This window comes from Salmo salar, chromosome ssa06, assembly GCF_905237065.1.
Source record: "Salmo salar chromosome ssa06, Ssal_v3.1, whole genome shotgun sequence".
Lineage (NCBI taxonomy): Eukaryota > Metazoa > Chordata > Actinopteri > Salmoniformes > Salmonidae > Salmo > Salmo salar.
Genome location: NC_059447.1, coordinates 69,324,973 through 69,344,058, shown reverse-complemented (window position 1 = coordinate 69,344,058; position 19,086 = coordinate 69,324,973). Strand labels below are relative to the sequence as shown.

Here is a 19,086-nt window from a genome sequence, read left to right as displayed (position 1 = left end):
TGGAAAACCACTTTTTGTGCAGTATTAATTTTCTATCCTTACAAATCACTTAATGTAATACATTACTGTATTGTACATTGGCTGGTCATCTAGGTTTGTACCTGTAGTCTTTCCATCAATGAAAAAAAACCTACGCAAAAACAGTAATTGAGCAATGAAATGGTTTGTGATGTAGCTCAGTTGGTAGAGCATGGTGCTTGCAATGCTAAGGTTGTGGGTTTGATTCCAAGGGGGGGGACCAGTATGAAAAAGTATGACATTATGCATCCACTACTGTAAGTTGCTCTGGATAAGAGTATCTACTAAAATGGAAAAGGAATGAACAGACCATTTCAGTTCTCACATAGAAATAAGTTGCATTTGCAAAGTATTTCAAGACACTTGAAAATATAAAGCAAGTATTTTTATATTCCACAATTATCGGATTAACTGTTTTGTACAGATAATTATCAGACTCAAGTTACAAATGCACAAAAGTAGTGCACTGGGGCTTTACTAGTCCTTTATTAGCAGCAGAGCAACTAGCAGAAGAACCCCCCCTTTGTAACTCAGGGCTCAGAAGACACACCCAAATGAGGTAAGTGGGCCAACTGGGGTTGTTTTATGACAAATTAGTTCCCAACATGAATTCTCCAGACATCATAAAGCAAGTAATGACAAGAATGCCTGCCATGTGATGGGTTGGCTCTGCACAAGGGAAACACAATATTTGTTAATTTAGAGAATGGAAATACAGGAGTTCAAAGTTGCCATTTGTAAGAAGGTAAGATCAACAAAATGCTTTATTCTGATTGGTGGGAAGAAAATACAGTGGATAGAACAAAACCAACAGCCTCTTACCACTCCAAGTCAAACATTTATTTATAGAATACGTAGACTAAACGCTGTCAGCACACACCTATTTTTTACAGGATCAACCTTGACAAAGAGATTGAGACTGAAAAAAAGAAAGCATATTATACAGGTCAAACTTAATATTGACTCCTTACAAACAGTCTACAAAGTATTTATCTTAACAGTTCTATTACTAGTAAGTTCTAGTAAAGTGTCATCCATGGTTTGTATGTGTTCACAGGGAGTGGAGATTTACCAACTAATACCTTTTGGCTGGAATGGAGTGGGTGAAGAGAAATGACTCATTGGGAAACATCTCATTATGCCTGTTGAAACCCTTGAAACTGACCATAGATGCTAAATTGCAGTTTTAAGAATAATATATAAAATAAAAAAGAGCATTGCTTTTACCTCAAATACTACCTTGGACTATGGGTATACAATTTTTTTTTTTTTAAAGTAACAGACCAGTGTTGGTTATATTATCGCTTTTCTTGTCTTGCAATGACAATCTCTTTTCACAGGTGCCTTAATTCAGCCATTCTGATTGCTGAACTCACGATCCACAGTCTTAATAACCAATACCAACCAAGTATAGTCAAACCGGTACTAAGGTGCGTAAAACAAGGCCAAATACATCTATCCTATTTAAGGCTATCCGCTATTGCAATAAGCCATGTGTATAGTGGCCAAGATTTTAAACTACAAAATGAAAACAGAACACAGTATTAGGTTGGGAAGGTTCAAAATGTATCTTGTTGTGGGGTGGGGGCTGGAAGCGGTGGGTGGTCGGCTGGATCCTTCTGGAGAGCTGGTGGTGGTCAACTACAACCCCATTCACCACATGGACATCTGGTAGTTGAACTTGATCTTCAGCAGGTACTTCAGGTTCACCTGTGCCACATCATACACAATGTATCTGGAGGAGGCAATGTTAAGCGAAATAGGAACTAGGGAACAGTGTGGGGGCATGGCATATTATTCGATGCAAGTTACATTCCTAAAACAGAAATACAACAAAAGGTTGTAAACTCGCCTTGATACAGGACAAATATCTCTCAATCTCGTACATGTGTAATAACAATGTAGTAGACATTAGAGGTCGACCGATTGATTTTTCAACGCCGATACCGATTACTGGAGGACCACAAAAAAAGCCGATACCGATTAAATCGGCCGCTTTTTATTTTATTTATTTGTAATAATGACAATTACAACAATACTGAATGAACACTTATTTTAACTTAATATAATACATCAATAAAATCAATTTAGCCTCAAATAATGAAACATGTTCAATTTGGTTTAAATAATGCAAAAACAAAGTGTTGGAGAAGAAAATAAAAGTGCAATATGTGCCATGTAAGAAAGCTAACGTTTAAGGTCCTTGCTCAGAACATGAGAACATATGAAAGCTGGTGGTTCCTTTTAACATGAGTCTTCAATATTCCCAGGTAAGAAGTTTTAGGTTGTAGTTATTATAGAAATTATAGGACTATTTCTCTCTATACGATTTGTATCTCATATACCTTTGACTAATGGATGTTCTTATAGACACTTTAGTATTGCCAGTGTAACAGTAAAGCTTCCGTCCCTCTCCTCGCTCCTACCTGGGCTCGAACCAGGAACACATCAACAACAGCCACCCTCGAAGCAGCGTTACCCATGCAGAGCAAGGGGAACAACTACTCCAAGTCTCAGAGCGAGTGACGTTTGAAACGCTATTAGCGCACACACGCTAACTAGCTAGCCATTTCACATCGGTTACACCAGCCTAATCTTGGGAGTTGATAGGCTTGAATTCATAAACAGCGCAATGCTTGAAGCACTGCGAAGCGCTACTGGCAAAACGCACGAAAGTGCTGTTTGAATGAATGCTTATGAGCCTGCTGGTGCCTACCACCGCTCAGTCAGACTGCTCTATCAAATCATAGACTTAATTATAATATAACAAACGCACAGAAATACGAGCCTTAGGTCATTAAAATGGCCAAATCCGGAAACTATCATCTCGAAAACAAAACGTTTTTTTTCTTTCAGTGAAATACGGAACCATTCCGTATTTTATCTAACATAAGTCTAAATATTCCTGTGACATTGCACAACCTTCAATGTTATGTCCTAATTATGTAAAATTCTGGCAAATTAGTTCGCAACGAGCCCAAACTGTTGCATATACCCTGAAGAGAAGTGACACAATTTCACCTGGTTAATATTGCCTGCTAACCTGGATTTCTTTTAGCTAAATATGCAGGATTAAAAATATATACTTGTGTATTGATTTTAAGAAAGACATTGATGTTTATGGTTAGGTACACGTTGGTGCATTGACAGTCCTTTTTTGCGAATGCTCGTCGCATCAATTATATGCAACGCAGGACAGGCTAGATAAACTAGTAATATCATCAACCATGTGTAGTTAACTAGTGATTATGATTGATTGATTGTTTTTTATAAGATAAGTTTAATGCTAGCTAGCAACTTAGCTTGGCTTCTTACTGCATTCGCGTAACAGGCAGGCTCCTCGTGGAGTGCAATGTAAAGCAGGTGGTTAGAGCGTTGGACTAGTTAACCGGAAGGTTGCAAGATTGAATCCCCGAGCTGACAAGGTAAAAATGTCGTTCTGCCCCTGAACAAGGCAGTTAACACACCGTTCTTAGGCCGTCATTGAAAATAAGAATGTGTTCTTGACTGACTTGCCTAGTTAAATAAAGGTGTAAAAAAAAAAAAAAAAAAAAAGTACATTTGTATTTTTTTAAATAAGTAATTTTTATTTATTTTTTATATATTTTATGTTTTTTTGTTTTTTTTTTTAAGATCGGCAAATCGTTGTCCCAAAATACCGATTGTTATGAAAACTTGAAATCGGCCCCAATTAAATCGGCCATTCCGATTAATTGGTCGACCTCTAGTAGATTTTTGTAAGTCGCTCTGGATAAGAGCGTCTGCTAAATGACTAAAATGTAAATGTAGAGATGGTTTTAAATTCTATTGACAAGGCAGTGGACAAACCCACTTCGATGAAAATGGGCAAAAGTATAAGACTCAGAAAACAGGCAGAGGCCCTCAGAGGGAGCAAAGGATACTCGTTGTACAGCAGACTCGTGTCGTCGATGTTGGTGTTGGTTCCTTTTCCCAGAGGCACTTGCACCCCGTCTAAAGTGACAGTGGCACTAGGATCTGGGGCATTTCGACCCAACCCTAACAGGGAGAGAAGGAAGACAATAATGAGTTTAGTTACAGTAATATAAATGTGTCTAAATATTGCATGATTGTATACAGCCTTTTCAACTATTTAAAAATGATCTAAAATCGCCTTACCTTTCACGCTGTGTTTACCCTTGGGTAGTTTTGTGATGTGCGAGGCCTTCTTCAGTTCATGCCTGTACAAAAAAATAAACAAATATCAACAACGATACTTGGCATTGCAGAGAATATGGAATATTAAAAGGATTCTATGAACCTGAGCCGTCACTCACATGTTTCCGAGGGCGACCTCTCCCAGTAGAAGTAGGCCAGTTGGGTCGGACTGGGAGGTGTGGCAGTAGTTGGCCGACTTGGACACCATGTCGGCAAAGTACACACCTTTGCCAAACATGTAACCCGTCTGGAATGTATCAAGACAACATCATGAGCATTTTTCAAATGTCACAACGTAGTAAAGCTGAATTTGAACCGGAGCTGTTGCCATATAATGATAAATATGGACTGCATACAAGACCATGTCACCAGGTACTAAAAATAATCCCACGTTGATCAGCTATATATACACTGCTCAAAACAATAAAGGGAACACTTAAACAACACAATGTAACTCCAAGTCAATCACACTTCTGTGAAATCAAACGGTCCACTTAGGAAGCAACACTGATTGACAATACATTTCACATGCTGTTGTGCAAATGGAATAGACAACAGGTGGAAATTATAGGCAATTAGCAAGACACCCCCAATAAAGGAGTGGTTCTGCAGGTGGGGACCACAGACCACTTCTCAGTTCCTATGCTTCCTGGCTGATGTTTTGGTCACTTTTGAATGCTGGCGGTGCTTTCACTCTAGTGGTAGCATGAGACGGAGTCTACAACCCACACAAGTGGCTCAGGTAGTGCAGCTCGTCCAGGATGGCACATCAATGCGAGCTGTGGCAAGAAGGTTTGCTGTGTCTGTCAGCGTAGTGTCCAGAGCATGGAGGCGCTACCAGGAGACAGGCCAGTACATCAGGAGACGTGGAGGAGGCCGTAGGGGGGCAACAACCCAGCAGCAGGACCGCTACCCCCGCCTTTGTGCAAGGAGGAGCAGGAGAAGCACTGCCAGAGCCCTGCAAAATGACCTCCAGCAGGCCACAAATGTGCATGTGTCTGCTCAAACGGTCAGAAACAGACTCCATGAGGGTGGTATGAGGGCCCGACGTCCACAGGTGGGGGTTGTGCTTACAGCCCAACACCGTGCAGGACGTTTGGCATTTGCCAGAGAACACCAAGATTGGCAAATTCGCCACACCTCCATGGGTTGATAAATTGGATTTCCATTGATTATTTTTGTGTGATTTTGTTGTCAGCACATTCAACTATGTAAAGAAAAAAGTATTTAATAACATTATTTCTTTCATTCACATCTAGGATGTGTTATTTTAGTGTTCCCTTTATTTTTTTGAGCAGTATATATATATATATATATATTTTTTTTTTAAAGAGGAACTTCCGCTATGCATCCCAAGCATTAGCTGGCGCTGTAGTGTGAGGTGGACACTCACCACGGGGGCTTCAGGAGGGGCGATACGCAGACCCTGAGAAAGGATACCAGCGTAGTTGGTGGCACGAGAACCGTGCCACAGAAGCTGTCGATTGGGCAGATCCTGGAATGGGCGGTACTTCTGGTACTCTCCCTCCCTTACGATCTTGAAGATCTGAGAGGGCGGAAGCGAGACGCCACAGAAGTTTTATTAGTCGTATGTAAGGGATACACATGGTATACACCATCCATAGAAAAGCTTACTTGAAGGTTCCTTCTCAACAATGCAACAGTATGAAATAATAACATTTAAAAATAGGAACAGAGTAAATCGCTCAGTAGAATAGAATAGACATTTTATCACAGGTATAATACAGGAAGGCACAACTTATAGTCCAATATTCATGTGTTTTGGGGAAGGGGATATTAGGGGCAAGTGTTTAAATTATAAGGTATTTAGCAGTCATAGTAAGAGTCTGGTAGAAGCAGTTGTGATGCGTGTGTGAGCTTCTCAGGAAAATCTTACCTCCTCAACTTCCAGTGTGTAGGTGTTGTGTGTAGCAGCGTGTGTGTTCTTGACATACTGCAGAATGATCTCTGCCTCCTTTGTGGTCTTGTCAACAACCTGCAAGGTGGATGACAAACAGAACACATTCATAGTTTATAACTTTTAGAGCACTATATCCACAAAAGCATTGAAAAACCACCAGGCCCTACCGTACCTCAATCTTGGTTTTGAGTTTCTCATAGTTGATGTCGATAGGGTCCTTCTTGTTATCCTCAGCCCCTCCTTTCAGCAGACTGTAGGCCACTTCAATATCCAGCAGGTTGTCCAACATCTGGACCTTAGCCTGGACCGTAGTGGGACGGTAGTGGGACACAAAGGGTTAAAAACATCTACCATCACTTACTGAAGAGTTTAGAAATAAACTCATCTAGACTCCTTTGGTTCAAGTACCTCAGGATAATTGACTGACTGTGTACGCTTAGAGCTGGAGGTCTGACAAATATATTACTAAATTCTCCATTCCAGTTCTCTAGGTTGGGGAGAGAGCCATTAAGACCAGACAAATCTGGCCTTAATAACCAGGTACTCTTAAAATCTCCACCCGACACAGTCACAAGATGACTGGCCACCCCTCAGAGCCTTCCTTTCTAGGGAGTTTTTCCTAGGCACCGTGCTTCTACATCTGCCATGCTCGCTCTCTAGGGCTTTAGGCTCAGTTTCTGTAAAAGCACTTTGTGACAACTGCTAATAAATACATTTGATTGAGAGGATGAGCGTGAGAGAGAACACAGGTGTCCTCACCTGAATGTAGTCAAGGTTTCTGAGCAGCGGTGGTTTCTTCATGCCAAAGTCGTGAGGTATGAGGGTGTAGAAGCGGTTGGACAGGTCCAGAATGTGGGACTCTGAGGAACTGTCCGATACAGCCTGCTGCACCTCACTGAGGAGGGCGTAGGCACTCTGGATCTGCCTCTTACTCAGCTTCCCCAGCGGCATCTTCTGGAGGTCAATCTGACAGGAAAGACAATGAAGAGAAATAAGAGGGGGGAATGGGGGTCACATTTGGACAAAAATACACATTGAGAAAAACCAACACACACACTGTCCACCAACTCAGTACCAACCTCAAACTCCACCATGGCCTTCTTCATGCTCTCCACATCAAAGATGGTCCTGATGAGTTCCTGGACAGGCTTGGCCAGCAGAGAGTTTGTGCCAGCACTGGCTGTCAGCCTCTTCACCGCCTCCTCATCCTGGTGGGGAAAACAACCAATCAGATATGGGACAGAGATAGGATGGGCCAATCAGGGTTAACCGGTGAAGGCCACAGTATACATTTCTCAATTAAAAGTAGGCCTGTCAAGTCAAATGCACAACAGGTTTCTTAAATATGAACACAAACGGTCCTGTGTGTGTGTCTGTGTGTTCTAGTTGTACCTGACCATAGTCGATCTCCAGAGGGTAGAACCTGTTGGGATACTTGGTGAAGTGGGAAGAGCCCCAGGCGTTGCCTGTCTTCTCTTCATACACACCCAGGAAGTTGTCCATGGCAGAGTTCTTATCATTGAACTTATCCAGCTTTTTTCCCCCGATGGTGGTGCCCACTCTGCCCCAGGAGCGGAACACCCAGTACCTGCACACAGAAGACAGAGAGGGAGAGGAAAGAGAATGGTGAGATGAGCTGGAATGGGGACAAGAAAGAGGTAAGGGAGAAGGAGGAAGAGAAATACAGGGAAAGCAAAGAGAGTAGCATGGGGGAGAGAGGAGTGGTGAATGGGGAGGATAAAGAGAGAGGAAGTGGCCCCCTTTCAGGACCCTTTTACCCGGAGGATAGACTAACCGTTTATGCACATCGTCCTCCAGCAGCTGCAGTTTGTAGTAGGAGTTGGTTCCCCTGACGATGTCCACCAGACCTAGCGTAGCACTGAAGATCTTGCCGTTCTGATCCAGGACATGAGCACTGTTCTCAAGACCCGAGTCTGGGTCCACTGCTGCCCCTCCTTTCACAGTCAGCTTCATCTTCTTACTGGCCTTGCTTACACCTGAAAAAGCAGAAATTAGATTGTTACAACTGTAAAAGTGGAATTGACCCAACTGCCATACGCTCTACCATAGCAACCTGTAAAAACGAAATACTCCACGATAACAGTCAATTAAGTTACTCAATGTTACTTCCGATGCCGTACCTTCCTCCTCCTTCACCCTCTTGGTGCTCTTGCCAGCCATGGCACCAGACCTGGAGGCCGCTGACTGAGCCTGGGTCTCTAGTTTGACCTCGGCCCCCCAGGGGGAGATGGCGTGCAGGGAGACCAGCTCCTGCAGGGCCTTGCCCGAGGACTTGATGTCAGTGAGGAAGTCCTCCGAGACCACGCGCACACCCACCTCCTCTGCCTCCTCCATCTTCTTACTCATCTTCTCTACCTCCTCTGTGAGAAAGAGAGCACACCAAAGATGTCAAACTAGGGAAAACAAAGAAATCCAACCTATCCTTCTGAAAATGTGTGTCATTTGTTACTGTAAGGGTGAGCAAAAGTTGAATCCAACAGCCCCCTCTGATTGATTGGCTACTAACTCTTGGTGCTGAGGCAGAGAGTAGCCTTATTGGCTGTGCCGGTGATCTTCCCGCCCAGCTCCTCCACGGCAGCCTTCAGCTCGTCCTTGTTCTGTCTCAGCTTGCCCACAGTCAGCAACTTCATCCCTGTCAGAGGCTTATCTACAGGGGAGGAGAGGGGAGAGGAACCGATATAGACAGAATTAGAATGACCATTCCAATACTATGAATGGGGCTGGTCATGTTCTAGCATCGCACTTAGGAACAAGAGAATATATTCACTGTAGAATAGAGAAGCACAAATATAGAGTGAAATCATTGTTCTTTTACTCTAAAAGAGGCATCTCCATTTCGGCCAGATTCTTCAGCACAATGAGAAGATATAATGACTCAAGTCATTCCAACAAGTTGGCCCACTACACCACATTCTCCTACTGGTTTCTGCTTACCTGCAGGGGCTCCCTCTGGGAGGGGTATACTGGGAGCACTGGAGGCACAGGGGACGGCTGCAGAGGAGGCTGGGGGAGGGGCGGGGGCCACCTTGGGGAACACCCGGTCCTGTCTCTTAAACTTGAACTTCTTGAGGAAGGGAAGCTCATGGAACTCCTGCAGGGGAAGAGATTAGAGGAGGAGATGTTAGCGTTTGACATTCACAAGAGCATAGTGAGTTATATCTGAGATCTTTGTCGAATTCATTAGGCACGACACAGAAGAAAATGGTCCAAAACAAGTAGGTACTATCTGAACTTGTCCAATAAGAAATGGCTTTTTCGTTTTCGGTTGCAAAACTTTTTGCTTAGTTTTCCCTAATGAACACAAACCAGATATATCAAATAAAATTTGATTTGTTACATGCACGAAATACAACAGGTGTAGGTAGACCTTACCGTGAAATGCTTACTTACAAGCCCTAACCAACAATGCAGTTAATAAAATATTTACTAAATAAACAATACCGAGGCTATATACAGGGGGTACCGGTACTGAGTCAATGTGCGGGGTACAGGTTAATCGAGGTAATATGTACATGTAGGTACAGGTAAAGTGACTATGCATAGATCATAAACAGCGAATAGCAGCAGCGTATATGAACTTCAAACTCTACAGACACTCTGAACCCAAAGAAGGGGGCTACCTTGGGGATGACCCAGTCCTTGCGGTTGGGCAGCTGGGTCTTGAACACACACTTGGTCCAGGCGGAGAGGTCTCCAGTGCAGTAGTAGGCGTCGCTCTTGAACACCAGCTGGCCCTGGCACTCCTCGCAGGGCTTCAGCGCGCCAAAGGCCATACAGTCTCCTAGGCTGTCCACCACCTGTCAATCAAACAACACACTATTTGACTGGCTGTTTGACCCATCACTCAGACACACAAACCACACACGTTTACACAGTTAAACGAGACAGACAGGAGAAATGGACTGATAGAGAGAAAGACAGCTACTGAGACAGATACATAGTGAGCCTCCTTACATTGGACTCTCCAGAGGGCACTTCTTGTCCGTTGGCGATGAGCAGCTCCTTCATGTCGTTGGTGGAACAGAACTGCCTGAGCTTGTCCTTGATTCCCCAGATCAGCTGGCTCTGCTCCTGTACACACACAACCACACAGACAGAGGTGGTTGGAAAACATATGGCCATATAGTTGCATACACACATAGAAAATGACATTATGTTACTAATTTGATCAAGTAAAGAAATATTAATGTTAAGGCATTTCCAAAATTTTGGGGAGTGAACCTTCATCTGCAACTCCACTTTCTTCTTCTCCTCCTCCTCATCCTTCTTCTTCTTCGATGCCCCTTCTCCATCTACCTCATCAGTCTTTCTCTTTCTGAGGGAAGAACATGGAAAATTCATAATTTGTTTACATTCTCTATGCAGGAACCAATTTATCTACCAAGTCAAACATTTACAAGCAACATTTCAAATCACACCATCCTGTAATTCATCCTTCAATAGAAAGTTTGGCCGTTGAAAACTTCCTGAAGGAACTTGACAGGCACAGACTTCCCCATTAACTTTGTAAATGAGGTCTGTTGGGAGCAGAGCCTTATCCAAGGTTAGTCAAACAAGCCTGACACCTTCATTAATCAGGGAGATTCATTAGTGTCCTGACACCCGGTGGAGATGCACATCACCCTGTCTCTGGAGATGATTCAAGTTACGACACGTCCCTGTGACTCTGTGGGTGATTAGGATGTCACCCTCTCCCCTCCCTCTGGTCACCCTCTCCCCTTCAGGAGGGAAATGAATCAGCTTCCCAGAGGCCTGTCCTGCCCCTTAAACACATTGTCCCATAGTGGTCACCACCTGACTCACAGGACAGGAAACGAACACCAAAAAACAACCACCTGTGATAAAATCTATAAAAACGACCCATCTCTGCCTTGTGCACACACTCAGCCTGTGTGTGGTCACAGCAGTAGCTGGGAGAGAGGTGGTACTTTGTAGAGATGGCAGCAGATCAATACTAATGCATTCCCTTTCTCACAAGTCCTCCTGACGAACACTGCTCTTCATTAGAGAGAGGGAGAGTCAGGCACAGAACAAGACGGACCTTCTTCGTTTTAAGCATCCTTATTCTGACTAGCTACCGTTTGGTAAGTAGCCTTTTCTTTACCAAAACTGCATTTTTATGTAGTAAATCAATAAGGAATCATTTAAATCAGAACCACTTTAAGACAATTTTCACAATGTTACAGTAAGCAAGTCTGACTTCCCTTTCTCTCAATTTCAGGAAAATGACAGAGATCATCACAGCATCACTGAATCTCTCAACCTCCCTTCTCTTCGACAACTCAACCTTCCCCCCATACCGTCAACCCCTCTGGACCTCCTCCTTCCTCTCTTCCACCCCTCCTCCCCCTGACCTGGTGGTGTCCCCCAACGTTGTGTACATGGTGGCTGAACTCATCATAGCAACCCTCTCCACCGTGGGTAACCTGCTGGTGTGTGCCGCCGTTGGCCTCAACAGGAAGCTACGTACTGTCACCAACTACTTCCTAGTGTCGCTGGCCGTAGCCGACATCTGCGTGGGTGCACTGGCCATCCCTTGCGCCATCCTCACTGGCGTTGGCGTGCCCCGCCACAACCTCTACCTGTGTCTGCTGATGCTAAGTGTGCTCATCATGCTAACCCAGAGCTCCATCTTCAGCCTGCTAGCTGTAGCTGTGGAGCGCTACGTGGCCATCTTCCTGCCCTTCCGCTACCACACGCTTATGACGCCACGCAACGCTATCCTAGTTATCCTGGTGACCTGGGTGCTGGCTTTCCTCATTGGCCTGGTGCCCCTCATGGGCTGGCACAAAACGCCGCCCGACTCGGGCTACTGCTTCTTTGTGTTCGTGGTGGACATGACCTATATGGTCTACTTCAACTTCTTTGCCTGCGTGCTGGCGCCCCTGGTGGTCATGTTCCTCATCTACGCCAAGATCTTCGTGACAGTCAAGCGGCAGGTACGGCGCATCGCAGCAGAACGCGGGGGCGGCGTGGGGGGTGCGGAGGGGCAGGCAGCCCAGGCGGCCAGCATGAAGAGGGAGATAAAGACGGCCACGTCGCTGTTCCTCGTCCTCTTCCTCTTCACTGCCTGCTGGATACCGCTGCACGTCATCAACTGCTTCCTGCTGCTCTGCCCCGGCTGCCCTGTGCCTCTGGAGCTCCTCCTCACCGCCATTATCCTATCACACGCCAACTCTGCCGTTAACCCCTTCCTGTACGCGTACAAGATGAAGACCTTCCGGAACACCTTTAAGGCCATCTTCCTCTGCTGTAGAGCTCTAGGGGACTGGGAGGAGGCGGCCGATGGCGGTGGGACCACCACCCACAGGACCTGACCGAAGACCCGTTGGTACCGTCTGACTCACCACTCCTTAATGTTCAACTGGTGAGGATTATGTACCATCTGGTGGTCGTTATGCCCAGAGAACTGTCTTTTACAATAAACAGAACTGCTAGAATATCAGGGCCACATCTCCCGACTAACGTTAATATACCACTATGTACATTCCAGTAAAGTTGAAGTTGTTGGACACCAGACTACTTTATTTGCTTCATTAGAGAAAGCCTCACCCTTTAGATTTGACGGCGGGCAGCCTTCTCTTCAGCTCCTCCTTGTCCTCCACCCTGAGCGTGTTAAAGCCTTTGAGCTGGGCGGCGCTGTACTCTGGTTTGAAGACCAGCTCCTCCCTGCGGCCCACAAAGCAGGCGGTATGGTACCAGCGGTCTATCAAACCCAGCTGGGGCTTCTCTGGGTCAACCGTCTTCTTAGATACACGGATCTGGTCCTGGAGCACAGAGGACAGGAGTTCTGGCTGTTATGATAGTGTATATTTGGGTTTATGTAGGATACCTATTCAAGTATTTATGGACATTGACAATCTATTCTAAAACATTCTATTTTTTTTTTACACTGAACAGATGTTGAGGAATAGCTGTACTGTAACTATTCATTTTACAGCCATGTGTATATCAGATCATCTCTATGTAAAAAATAAACAGATCTAAATAATGACTCCTCACCTTTTCAATTTTCTGCTCACACCCTTTACATGTGCTGCGGTTGGACTTGGCATACTCCACTGCAAAGTCATTCAGAGTCTTCTCTCCTTTGGCCCCACCCTTCACATCACCTTTTCCTGAGAGGGAAGCCAATGTGTTATTTGAAATCTGACCTCCAGTCAATGAGCATGACATTTTTTGGGGTACCATTTCGATGACATCAAAGGGGTACACAGATGACTCCACGCTGGGAGAAAAGCTAAAGGTTAAAGACTGACCTCCTGCAGCTCCCCCAGTCTCGATGGCCTTCTTGACCTTCTCCTGGTCCTCCCATCGCAGGTCAGAGAATCCAGCGATGTCTGCAGGAGACTGGGCAGACGCCCGCAGCCAGAAGCAGGAGAAGTGGTGCCAGTGGGGCACCTTACCATCAAACATGGGCGACTGGGGAAAATAAAATAATGGGAGGGTCATGGTGGGTAAGGTAATCACACATCTGGTGGAATCACAACTACATTGTACATGTATATAGTCCAGGTTGTAGGCTCATATGACCCAGGGTGACAAAAACAACTTTAAAAAACTGGTCACGAGCAGGCACACTTGCCATCTTATCTAGCAAGCTATGTCACTTATTTTACTTGTGAAGTGTAAGCATTGGTTCATGTGAAATTCTTGGTACAATTCACACAACTCTCAGAAATTGTATTGACTACAGGTACCTAAACGGTCATTATGACAAATGACTGCACTCAGCGCTGTTGCTGAAGTTTACCCTGAGCTAATTTGGAAATGGGTCAAGCTGACGTATGGTGCATTCAAAACTACTGAACTCGGAAAAAAACTTGGTCAAATCATGACGTCGGTGATCTTGTGGTCGGAAAGGCAGAGTTCTAGAAAGATGCCCTGAGTTCCCAGCTTGGCATTCCGAGTTGGACATTGGATGACAATTCAAAGCGATTTTCTACAGTAGGAGCACGTTTTTTTACCAGTTGTTATGAACGCGCTAAATTCAGAGATTTCCAAGTTCCGAATTGTTTTGAACGCGGCAGATGCTACCGGAGGTCCTTGAATTTAACTAATTAATTATTGGAAATCAAGGGCATAACGCTAGCTGAAGCATAGATTCGGTAAAGAGGTCAATGGAACGCGACCTAATGGTAATTTGCCATGGAAACGCGTTGGGAAAGATGCGGTTGGGGACAGACACGGAACTACTCAATGCCCCCAGCAAAATTAGCCGATTAGGCTGTTATTGATGTGTATTTTACACTGTTGAGGTAAAAAGTATAATTCTTGTACAGATGTTATTAACCCCAATACATGTTCATGGCATCGTCCCCAATCAACTGCAATACAGATAAAAACGAATTTGACTAGCACAACCGAGTTCTGTATGATAGTTATGTTACCAGTTTATACGAAGCGAAATGAGTTAGCATTTAGCGTTAACAGTCAATTCTTCAAAACAAATAAAGGCAAAACTTCTGTTGTTGCGAAAACTGCCAATTATATCCTAATCAGATATTAGTAGCCACATTGCGGGCCTGTTATAATACAGAAATCACGACGGATTGTACGAATATCCACTTGGTTAGAACATATGTGTTTAACCTGAGACAATTATGCTTTCTTCTTCCCCACCGTCTGCATTCCATTTACTTCTATCACCTCTATACATGTCCGAGACGTCATCGAAAAAGATATGCGCTGCTGGTGCGAAGGAATCAAAGCCCGTTCTCATTTAAGCCTTCGGAAGCCATTTAAACGCGAATGAGTTCTATCAAGACAACACAAACATGCTGTATTCGTAAAGGAAATCCACAACATACCAATAATGGACTGTTTAGTGCAGAAACAACATAACCGTATAAGTGATTCTGAGATTGTCCACACTTACGCAGTTTTCTCGGAAATCACAAGGTGCTCTAGCTACGTTACCTGCACCATGATAGCCATCCGCAGCGAATCCTTTGCAATGTTTTCCTTGCATTTCTTGCACGAAGCACGTCCACTTTTGGCATATTCAGCTTTGTAAAGCTTGTCCTCTTGTGCATCTGCCATTTTTGTTGAGTTTAGACGCAAAATGAGATTGATTGAATGTAAATATAACTTGCTTGGCAGTAGCCACTACAATGTAGTTGCAGCCCGCGTGCAGAGTACCCGCGCAGATACGCAGACAAGAGCAATCGAGGAAGATTTTCTAAAAGACTTAGAAAGTCAAATACAGAGTACGATAACCAACGCTCAAAAAAACATTTTTATTTCAAACGAATAACATTTTATTAATAATAGTATTTGTAATTTTAGGTTTTATTTAAAGATCTATTTTTGGACTTATAAATTAAGAATATATATACCGATTGATTGTTGAAGAAAGCTAGCTAAAATCTTACTGGTTGAAGAATTGTTCAGATCAAAAGTGTTCAAAAAACATGAACAGATTGCTTTTTATAAATAATGTTTTGTTGTTGCATTTAACTCCTGGAAAGGCTGTAATCGAGGTCACTTCCTTAGAAGGTGACGTGATGTCAGAGGTCAGCATGTGGGAGAAATGGGAGTTCAGGATGATAGTTTCCGACTAGTAATTACCATGTGGAGGGCCGTTCAAGTGGATTTTTCCCAATCATATGTGGTAAATTCCCACTTCCCACTTGGTTACGAACGCAGCAGTACCCCACCAGAACCCAAAATATAAGCTTGTTTTACTCCAATGTTTGTTAACACTTTCTGGCCTCAAAACATGGTTAAAACTACAATTTGTATATAATGAATGGTCAGTCATTACAGCCACAGCTCTGTCTATGAATTTGAGAGTGGTTACATTTATCTAGGCCCAGCGCTCAGATTTTTACCATAACAGAGGTGGGGCAAGCTTTGCTATTGTTTGAATAAGGACTCTTGTTTGCTTGTACTGAATGGTGATGGCAGACAATAGAAACATAATTTGCCACTAGATGGCGCACCTCACCAATATCTCATCTGGATCATCAGAGGCAGCCACCAAAATACTGATCAAGTAAAGATTGTATAAGAAAGAAATCTGGTAATAATTGGAATGTCTGTGAATATCCTAAATTAGGCAGTGAAATATTTCTTAGCAAAATATTTATTGGCATAAATCAACAGTTGATAAACTATCAGAAACATATTATTACATTATATCAACACACACAACAAACATTGAAGTGTAAATCATAAAAACAATATAAAACACAGACTAGAATATTCACTATGAACAGGAACAAATAACATAAGAGCTATTATATAGCAGGCTGTTGCTTGTTGGTCATTGAGTAGCTCCAAAGGAAAGTGTTTCCCTTTTCATGAAAATTAAATTGATCTGGGCTCTTCAGGACATTGCTGACTGTGCTGAAATGGGGCAGAAACGGAACCTTTCTGTGCCCAGAAATGAACTACAATGCTGAATACCGCACCCTTCTCCCCGCCCTAAATCAGCCAGAAGGAATCAGGATCTGCAGAATGGGGAAACTGGCCACAATGTTTCTGCTGCAACTTGCTGAGGTACAAAGGACAAGTCTGTAGTAAAGATATTTTGGTTAGTATAAGCTGTGAGATATACCTCGTTGACCACACCTATTCACACTATTTTTGAAAAGATAGCAATGTGATTTTAGCCTTCTAAATGAGATAGCTAGCTAGTTAACTTTAGGCTCTGTGTTTTTAGCTTGCTAAATAAATAGCTACATAAATAGGTACGCTAGTCTATAAGCCACGTTATTACTGACTTGTGATCATTGCCCTTGCATACATGAAGTGCACATTTCGGCACTTGCTGTATGACTGATGAGGAAGTCCATATTGCAAATGTATGGTCCCTTACTAGACGTCCGCGAATGTTTGTAAAATCGGCGGGCGGTGCACCGGGGCCGGATCTTCCGGGAAGTCATCGAACGAAGTCTCTCAGACGTTCGGTTTCCGTTTAATAAATTTCAAATTTTGGTCATTTTTCACCTGTCCCGGAAAATAACAGCAGAGGGCGAATGGAGGGCGAATGGATCATATCATATTGCAAATGTAACAAACATCACCAATCACGACGTGGCCTTTTCTCCTAAACGGAAAAGACTTCGAAGACGAAACTTGGTGAGCATTGGTTTGGCATAATGGGCAGTTGGCCCCGAACAAGATGGAGTCGAGGCCTCAACGCTTTTTGAGTTAAGGCCATTTTTATGGGATTAAAGGTCAAAAATGAAAATAGAGCGCTAATTTGACCGCTTCACGTCAAAGTACATGAGCCTACGGTGTCAGGAAAAAAAGAACCAGACATTTATCTATCGTCATTTAAGATAAATCGTACAATGTACATTTGGTGATGTTCAAAAATTATTTATTTTTTTTCCCCCAAAAAGTTACAGATCCAGTTGTAGCGTGTTCAGATGAATCCGTTAAGGCGGGTTTCGGAGCTCTGCGAGATTTCTGTGATTTTCTGAAATAACACAAACTCATTCAATCCTCTGTAAATAAGTCAGTTCTTGACGTAAAGACTTAAAACTCAATATTCTATAAGAGCCTAACCCAAGGAGGATATGTGTTCACTTTCAGCTTCCTGTGTCAACCAAAAGTGCCTTAAAATGGTGTCATAGGGGCTGTTTCGAAGGGTTAAAAAGGTCAGATCTTTCCACAACTTCATATGTGTGACTAGACAACCCTCATGAACTGTAAATCAGTCATTTATCCCATCAGATGTCAAAGAAAAGCTCTCACAGGGGCTGTTTCGAAGGGTTAAAAATATATCATTTTTTAAAGTTTTTGTAGCGTAAACTGGGATTTTTATATTTTTTACTGATATTATGATTGTCTGTTTGTTTCATATCTGCAAAGTTGTTAAAACGCTGTCAGTTCCACTTTCATTTGTTGGGATGGAAAGTGAGAGAAAAAATCTGGTGTTCCAAAATATTGCAAAACTCTGCCTGGGCCGTACCCCCTCCTTGTCTCCTCTCACCTCAAAGTCAGCGATGATCTCATTGAGCAGTTGGAGGCAGTCAACCCCCTTGTGTTTGTTCTCCTACTTCTCATAGGAGTCGGTGAACCCTGCGACCGAGGCAAACATCACCCCCACCTCCTCATAGGACTGGGAGTACAGCTCCTGAAGAACGGAAAGTGTACACACATTGAGAAGTTAATATGAACTTGATTATTTGTTGGCATTTCCTTTAACCTATCTGATCTGTGATGTGAAGTCAACAGACACCCGAGGATGGGTACCCTGGTCCCAGATGTGTTTGTGCTGTCTTGCCAAAGAATGACGATAGGAGTTGACAAGGCAAAACAAACAGATCTGGGACCAGGCTAATGGACACGTGCAAGGGATTGGTTTGGAATCAGGATATTCAGCCTATATGCTGTCAAGGTGTTTTCTATACTTCGTCGTTCCTGCACCTCTCTAGGAAGTGTCTTGCGACGTGTAATGGCAGGATGTTGTGCAGCAGACACCCGTTGTGCTCCCACAGCTCCCTCATGTCCTCCCCTTCCTGCTGAGCCTGCAGACGCCATAGGAAGTCCAGCCTCGCCGTCGGCTCCCACTGGATGACAAGGAACAGCCAATCACAAATAGACTTTACTTTACTGAGGGATGATGGTGACTCAATACATTTGAATTAGTTACAGACACATCAGTTGCAGCTACATAACTGCTTAACACAATAACATGCCTTGGGAGCTCTACTGAAATAAAAGGTAAGGACTGTTGTGTGTCGAGGGTACTTGTCTTCTGTTGTAGAACACAGCAACAACAAACATGGTCATGAGGAGAATGGAGATGCCCTTCCTCCTGAGGTAGGGAGGCCTGTGTGTGTGTGACACACAAAGGAAGAGACAGAAAGACAGAAACATTAGAATTTGAGTGATAAAATCAAGCACGTGTTCAATTGGTAATGGACAACTCTTAGCCAAATCACACACAATATTGATTTAGAGTGAAGGGGGATACCTAGTCAGTTCCACGACTG

General features: G+C 43.6%; 2 protein-coding genes and 1 long non-coding RNA gene across 4 annotated transcripts; 2 read left to right on the top strand and 1 right to left on the bottom strand.

Moving 5' to 3' along the window:
- Positions 1-764: 764 nt before the first annotated feature.
- parp1 (poly (ADP-ribose) polymerase 1) lies at positions 765-15,319 on the bottom strand. 2 transcript variants are annotated; one of them, XM_014205691.2, is made up of 21 exons: positions 15,056-15,319; positions 13,396-13,558; positions 13,139-13,254; positions 12,689-12,903; positions 10,358-10,451; positions 10,091-10,207; positions 9,757-9,933; positions 9,071-9,227; positions 8,643-8,783; positions 8,257-8,496; positions 7,911-8,112; positions 7,508-7,703; positions 7,195-7,323; positions 6,875-7,081; positions 6,288-6,416; positions 6,092-6,190; positions 5,588-5,740; positions 4,314-4,441; positions 4,156-4,217; positions 3,921-4,035; positions 765-1,753 (listed from the first exon to the last, which is right to left on the bottom strand). In XM_014205691.2, the coding sequence occupies exons 1-21, from the start codon at positions 15,176-15,178 to the stop codon at positions 1,672-1,674; spliced, it is 3,045 nt and encodes a 1,014-aa protein (XP_014061166.1). In that variant the 5' UTR covers positions 15,179-15,319; the 3' UTR covers positions 765-1,671. The 2 variants fall into 2 exon arrangements, with proteins under 2 accessions (XP_014061166.1, XP_014061167.1); XM_014205692.2 differs by lacking the exon at positions 15,056-15,319 and adding an exon at positions 14,729-14,747.
- On the top strand, positions 11,029-12,682 carry adorb1a (adenosine receptor B1a). The gene is made up of 2 exons (XM_045720934.1): positions 11,029-11,220; positions 11,358-12,682. The coding sequence occupies exon 2, from the start codon at positions 11,362-11,364 to the stop codon at positions 12,451-12,453; it is 1,092 nt and encodes a 363-aa protein (XP_045576890.1). The 5' UTR covers positions 11,029-11,220; positions 11,358-11,361; the 3' UTR covers positions 12,454-12,682.
- Positions 15,320-16,305: 986 nt separating the features above from the next.
- LOC106608034 (uncharacterized) lies at positions 16,306-18,824 on the top strand. The gene is made up of 2 exons (XR_001329361.2): positions 16,306-16,639; positions 18,157-18,824. It is a non-coding gene; the product is annotated as an uncharacterized lncRNA (long non-coding RNA).
- Positions 18,825-19,086: the final 262 nt, after the last annotated feature.